This window comes from Mandrillus leucophaeus, unplaced genomic scaffold, assembly GCF_000951045.1.
Source record: "Mandrillus leucophaeus isolate KB7577 unplaced genomic scaffold, Mleu.le_1.0 Scaffold504, whole genome shotgun sequence".
Lineage (NCBI taxonomy): Eukaryota > Metazoa > Chordata > Mammalia > Primates > Cercopithecidae > Mandrillus > Mandrillus leucophaeus.
Genome location: NW_012105410.1, coordinates 1,121,284 through 1,128,647, shown reverse-complemented (window position 1 = coordinate 1,128,647; position 7,364 = coordinate 1,121,284). Strand labels below are relative to the sequence as shown.

The 7,364-nt window shown below is 42.9% G+C and overlaps 1 protein-coding gene across 1 annotated transcript in view; it reads left to right on the top strand.

Annotated features, from left to right (window-relative positions):
* MRPL48 (mitochondrial ribosomal protein L48) overlaps positions 1 to 7,163 on the top strand; it is an 84,332-nt gene extending 77,169 nt beyond the window's left edge. Inside the window, exons 6-8 of the mRNA XM_011996200.1 lie at positions 2,312 to 2,414; positions 5,420 to 5,509; positions 6,854 to 7,163. Coding sequence (XP_011851590.1) covers positions 2,312 to 2,414; positions 5,420 to 5,509; positions 6,854 to 6,928 — 268 coding nt within the window. The 3' untranslated portion in view covers positions 6,929 to 7,163. The remainder of the gene's footprint in view (positions 1 to 2,311; positions 2,415 to 5,419; positions 5,510 to 6,853) is intronic.
* The last annotated feature ends 201 nt before the right edge of the window (positions 7,164 to 7,364 follow it).

Sequence of the window (7,364 nt, the reverse complement as noted above, 5' to 3'; positions counted from 1 at the left end):
TTTTTTTTTTTTTTGAGATGGAGTCTTGCTCTGTTGCCCAGGCTGGAGTGCAGTGACATGGTCTCAGCTCACTACAACCTCCACCTCCCAGGTTCAAGCGATTCTCCTGCCTCAGCCTCCTGCATAGCTGGGATTACAGGCGGCTGCCACCACACCAGGCTAATTTTTGTATTTTTAGTAAAGACGGAGTTTCACCATGTTGACACTGGTCTTGAACTCCTGACCTCAGGTGATGCACCTGCCTCAACCTCCCAAAGGGCTGGGCTTACAGGCGTGAGCCATCACATGCATAGACTTCTTATTGCCCATCAGAGTGCCTAGAACAGAGCAGGCTGTTAGTAAATATTTGTTGAGTGAATGAGTAAACAAATCAATGACATTTTGCTGAAGTAAGTGTTAAAGAATAAAACCCATTATTAGTGGCAGGAATGGACAATTCTCACTTTAGTCAGTCAGTCCTATCTGCAGAATGCCAAAAAAGAAAAATAGTATTTTAGGGTGTTTTTACTTTTCTGAAACACAATTATTTCACTTGAACATCCATAAGAAGTCTATGATTGTGTCCCCATTTTTTATGTTGGAAAGTTATTACTGTATTTGAATCAGAAGAAGAGGAGATCAGAGATAATGCTGAAAAGCAGGAGGGATGTTATTTAGAAAAACTACCTGAAAGGATTTGCAGTACCTTGCATTTACTGGCTGTATTTACTGTATGCCAGGCAATTACTTATGTAATCTCATTTAATCATTGCAACAACTCTATGAATTAGGTATTATTATTTTCAATTTATAGCGGAAGAAATGGAGACTCAGAAACCTGAATTTCCAAATTCAAATAGGTAATAATTGGCAGAGCCAATATCTAACTCCAGGACTGACTGTCATGTCTCTAGTCCATTTACTGTTACTTCTAAACTCCTGATCTCATGATCCACCTGCGTCAGCCTCCCAAAGTGCCGAGATTACAGGCGTGAGCCACCGCGCCTGGCCTATTACACTAAACTTCTTTTGTAGAGGTCTACCTATAGAGGGCCATGCCCCTTGCTATTAATTGATGATTTTGTGACACATGAAAATTTAGGAATCTTTTTTCATTTATCTTCAGTTTGATGAACTTTTTGATAAGATGAACACAACACTACTACCATATTTCCATGTAGCCATTAGTCAGGTCTTATCTCATTAACACACCAGTTCTCACAATTCTCTGTTGATATAGGTCTAGATCGTTATCTTGTTTATACCTGAAGAAACTGAGGCCTAGAGGGGTAAGTGACTTACCTGAGTAAATATTGCTAATAAGTTGCAGCGCGGACACTTGACTCCTGTTCCGTGTTATTTTCACTGCAACATGTAGGCTTGCTGAAGTCGATTTTAGTAAGCATAAACTCTAACCTGGGAGAAGCTGCCCCTCAGGGGAAAATTAACAACGTCTGGAGGTAGTTTTGACTGTCACCACTTGGGGTATACTACAGATGTCCAGTGGGTAGAGGGATGTATATGGATATGTAGGTCAGCCCCTACAACAAAGAATTATCTGGTCTAAAATGTCAGTAGCACTGAGGTTGAGAAATCCTGTTCTAGAACAATTAATTTTCATGCCTTATTTCTCCAGAACAGATTAAATACCCAAGGGTAACCTCCAAAGCATACCTAGTGATGAGCTTGATTCTCTTTTTCTTTCTTTCTTTTCTTTTCTTTTTTTTTTTTTTTTGAGACAGGGTCTCCCTCTGTTGCCCATGCTGGAGTACAGTGGTGCAATCTTGGCTCACTGCATCCTTGACCTCCTATGCTCAAACAATCTGCCCACCTCAGCCTCCTGAGTAGCTGGGGCTACAGGTGTGTGCCACCACACCTAGTTAATTTTTGTGTATTTATAGAGACAGAGTTTCACTGTGTTGCCCAGGCTGGTCTTGAATTCCCAAGCTCAAGCCATCCAGCTGCCCTGGCCTCCCAAATTCCTGGGATTACAGGTGTGTGCCACCACACCTGGCCGCTTGATTCTTTTAGAATGGGCTATTCTTCAGTAGCAACAAATTATTTATTAATCACCAGGTTTTATTCAGAGTATTGTATTAAGTATGATTAGAGATGCAGAACTGCATTAAACATGGTGTATTTGTTTAGGGAGTTTAGAGACTTTTGAAGGAGATAAGAGGGATCTAGTTACTTTGCTCCTGGTTGCAGATAAGCATCTCCTACATTCTGGAAACTATCACATGCAGTACTGGCTATACTTACGGACTACTATGATTGAAGTGGCTGCTGGCTTCAGTGAACACTCACTATAGTTGACTCTTCCTTCCCACAGTTACGCGATGCCAACCAAAACCATGGAAGTGTTACATTTGCAGGACCAAGGGAGCAAAATGTTACTGGACTCAGTGCTTACCACCCATGAGCGAGTGGTTCAGGTAGGCACCCCAGGAGAATAAAAAATGTATTTGCTTCTCCTGGTTCTTTTCTCTGTCCACTTTTTCACTTTCTGTTATGCTCTTTTCTTTCTTGAATAATGGTATTCTCCAGTGTTCAGTTATTGATGCCTCCATCTCTCCTTTTATAATACCTTCCCCCTATGCAGTCTCATTCATTCCTTAGGCCTCAGTGACCATCATTTAATACTGATAACCCCCAGATGTATACATCTCTAGTCCTGATCTGTTGGCTGAGGCTTGAAACTTGATACCCAGTTGTCTACTGGCCTTCTCGACTTTGATCCACAGGAGTCCTCCCTGCACTCCATCTATGCAAAATTAGTTGTAGAGGGACTGATTTTCCTGTTTTTCTGTAACCCTCCCCACCTTTGAGCCTAATGTGTCACCTTTCTTTGTCTTCTGATACCCATTCATTCACCAAATTCTATAGCTTCTACGTCCTAAAAATTTTTCAGATTCATCCACTTCACTTTACCCCCATACTAAGTGATCATGTCATTTTCCTGCTTGAAACCCCTCAGTGGCTGCCTTCCTTTGATCTCTAGTAGTTGTCCTCTTTTCTTCCTGCAGATAATGATGGGTGCCAACCACACTACCATGAGGGCACCCAGAGGTATTAAAAATACACAGCTTGCCAGCTTTACCATCATCCCCCTTTTAATAAGAGCATTAATTGATATATAATGGGCACATCATACAATTTACCAATTTGAAGTATACAATAAAAATGGTTTTTAGTATATTCAAAGAGTTATGCAACCATCCCCACAATCAATTTTAGAACATTTTCATCACGCTAAAAGAAACCATGCACCCATTAGCAGTCACTCCTCTTTCTTGGTCACCCTAACCCCTTGCAGCCACTAATCTAGTTTCTATCTCTGTGGATTTATCTCTTCATTTAAATGGAATTGTACATTAAATGGCCTTTTGTGTCAGGCTTCTTTCACGTAGAAGAATGTTTTCAAGGTTCATCTCTGTTGTATTGGTACTTCATTCCTTTTTATTGCCAAATAATATTCCATGGTATGGGCATCACCCTTTTTTTATCCACTCAAGGAACATACAGCAAGGTAATAAAATGAATGTTAAATTTAAGTCTAAATATGCTAATTTTAAAAATAACTAAGTATAATATTTGGCTTTTAAAATATTATCAGGACTAAATTATTTGTAATATATCATGTGACAGATCTGACATGCCAGAAGCCCATAGAATAGTTTGAATGCTTTAGGTTGGTACTCAGGTGCTTTCATGATTCTTCTCCTGCTTTTCCTCTTCACAGCCCATTTACTCCAGCCACACATGGAGCTAGGTATTTTTTGGTTTTTTTTTGGGAGACGGAGTTTCACCCTTGTTGCCCAGGCTGGAGTGCAATGGCAAGATCTCGGCTCACTGCAACCTCTGCCTCCTGTGTTCAAGTGAGTCTCCTGCCTCAGCCTCCTGAGTAGCTGGGATTACAGGCATATGCCACCATGCCCAACTAATTTTGTGTTTTTGTAGAGATGGGATTTCTCCGTGTTGGTCAGGCTGGTCTCAAACTATGGACCTCAGGTGATCCGCCCACCTTGGCCTCCCAAAGTGCTGGGATTACAGATGTGAACCACTGTGCCCAGCCAATGGAGCTAGTTTTAATTTCCTAACACTCTTATGCCCCCACATTTTACTGAATGTTGTTTCCTCTGCCTTTGAAATCCTCCACATGACTGTTGAATTCTCCTAGTTTACTCCTGTTTTTCTTCAAGATTTCACCAAGATACTAACGCTTCTGGAAGCTTTTTTTGACCTTCCTTGGTTGAGCTGGGTAGGAATTTTTCTTGTGGGTCCTTGCAGCCCCCCTGCCTGCCCTTTTACCATACATCTGATTCACCTTGGTGTTCTTAGCACAGTGTTTGACACCAGTCAGGTCCTGGTATGCATGGATATGGGCAAAACTGAGTTGAATCAGAAAGTCAGTGTGCCCAGGCAGGTGGTTCACGCCTGTAATCCCAGCACTTTGGGAGAATAAGGCAGTCAGATCACTTGAGGTGAGCAGTTTGAGACCAGCCTGGCCAACATGGTGAAACTCTGTCTCTACTAAAAATACAAAAATTAGCCATGCCAGGCATGGTGGTGTATGCCTGTAATCCCAGCTACTCAGGAGGCTGAGGCAGGAGAATTGCTTGAACCCGGGAGGTGGAGGTTGCAGTGAGCCAGGATCGCGCCATTGAACTCCAGCCTGGGCAACAAGAGCGAAACTCCATCTCAAAAACAAAACAAAACAAAAACAAAAATTAGCCAGCTGTTATCTCAGCTGCTTGGGAGGCTGAGGCAGGAGAATTGCTTGAGCCTGGGAGGCGGAGGTTTCAGTGAGCAGAGATGGTGCCACTTCACTCCAGCCTGGGGGTAACAGAGCAAGACTTCATCTCAAAAAAAATAAATAAATAAAGAAGAAAGTCAGCCTGCGCTGGGTGCCATGGTTCATGCCTGTAAACCTAGCACTTTTGGAGGCCAAAGTGGGAGGACTGCTTGCAGCCAGGAATTTGACTAGTCTGGGCAACATAGCAAGACCCTGTTTCTACCAAAAACTAAAAATAAAAAATTAGCCGGGACTGGGGGCACGTGCTTGTAGTCCCAACTACTCTGGAGGCTGAGGTGGGAGAACCACTTGAACCCAGGAGTTCAAGGCTGCAGTGAGCTACAATTATTCCGCTGCACTCCAGCCTGGGCAACTGAAAGAGACCCTGGACTTTAAAACCTCTTGGTCCAGTAATGACATCTAATGCCCACAGGAGCAGATATTGGCAGTGACCATCTCAGCACCTTGCAGAAGGCAGGAGAAATCCCGTAGAGGCCAGGCTGAGAAACCAGTTTTGGTATTAATCTTCCACCCTTGGGCTCTCCAGACTCTACTGGAGCTGGCATTTGAACCCATACCATGTCTGCCCAGTTACCTCCTTTTCAGCTCCTCCCACCTCTTAGAGCGCCTTCTTTCATTTTGCAGATCAGCGGTTTGAGTGCTACGTTTGCAGAAATTTTCTTGGAAATAATCCAAAGCAGTCTTCCTGAAGGAGTCAGACTGTCAGTGAAGGAGGTAGGTGCTGGTTTGAGAAGAGGCCCCTGCTGGCCTGCATATGCTCAAAATAAGGATAAGAACATCTGGGCTGGGCGCGGTGGCTCACGTCTGTAATCCCAGCACTTTAGGAGGCCGAGGCGGGTGGATCACGAGGTCAGGAGATCGAGACCATCCTGGCTAATGTGGTGAAACCCCGTCACTACTAAAAATACAAAAATTAGCCAGGCGTGGTGGTGGGCGCCTGTAGTCCCAGCGACTCAGGAAGCTGAGGCAGGAGAATGGCGTGAACAAGGGAGGTGGAGCTTGCAGTGAGCCGAGATCGTGCCACTGCACTCCAGCCTAGGCGACAGAGCGAGACTCCATCTCAAAAAAAGAAAAAAAAAAAGAACACATCTGGACTGGCTTTAGAAAGAACAGAGAAATGTGGATAATGTGGCCTAAATAATAATCAGAAAAGTTGTATACTCTGATGACACTGTGATCATTAGTCCAGCTTCTGAGGCATCAGGGATGATGCTTTGTGGCCTACGAGTGCTGAGTTTCAACACAGCATCCTGATGTTGGTGGTGAGCCTATGAGGCCCCAGAATTCTCTCCTTTCAGACAGTTGTGTGGAAGAAAGAACATGGGTTAAGATAGTATATGGTGTAATAAATCAGAACACAAATAGGAAAATATATGTTAGAGAAAAGGTTCCTGGATCTTCAAGTCTTGACTGTAGCTTGACTAAATATATTTCATAAAGAATGCTAGTCAATAGGATGTTTGGTCAGGCATGGAAAACTTGGAGAACATTAGGAATCTTAGCCTAAATACTGAGTATTTGGGTCCAATTGCCAAGATGATCCTTCTTATGACACAGATGTATAAGGTCATCTTAGATTGGTACCATTTGCTCCATCCAGTTCTGCTTGTTCTGAGTCCATGCTTGTCAAGCTTCTTCTGGTTAGTATTTGGGCTTCATACAGATCTGGGTACAGAGACACTACGTGCTGGTCATGCTGCCTTAAAACAGTCCAATCCCTGTTTGTTTTATTTCCTATGTAAATAATTTTGGTATTCTCTCTCTCTCTTTTAAATGCTTCTATTGTGATAGTTCTAGCATTTTGACATTAAATCTTCATATATCTATCTTTTCTAACTAGACTGCAAGTTCACTGAAAGCAAGGAGGAAATCTGATTCAAGTTTGAATCCCCTATACTACTATACTATAAGTCTGCTACATAGTAGATAATAAAAGTTACTTGAATCTGAATGATTCTCCAAAGAGCTGGTTCATGGTCCCTTTCTGGATGCTGTGCATATCTGGATAACTAAAAGCTCTGCAGTGATTTCCACTTATTTTCTTTTTCTTCTCCTTAGCACACTGAAGAAGATTTCAAGGGACGATTCAAAGCTCGACCAGAACTGGAAGAACTGTTGGCCAAGTTGAACTAGCTACTGTAGACTCTTTCATGCCCGCAATAGTCATATTGAGTGCCAAGGAGAAGAGCTTACTGGGTAGTCAGAGTTCATCAGGAGACCTGACCCTTAGATTTCATAAGTACCCATTCCCATAGCCAGTAATGTCCTCACTCCTCTGTGGCATGGCTGTACTTGCCATTTGTTACCACTTATCTATGAGGCAACCCTTGTTATCTTCCATCTAATAAAAATCTGCTGCTGATATGTATATATATGTGTGTGTGAGAGAGAGAGAAATTGGCCCATCCTGTGGAGTATCTTTAAGAGATTCTATATTCTGGCCAGGCACAGTGGTGCATCCCTCTAATCCCAGCACTTTGTGAGGCTGAGGCAGGAGGACTGCTTGAGGCCAGGAGCTTGAGACCAGCCTGGCAACATTCTGTCTTTACCAAAAACATTTTTTTTTTTT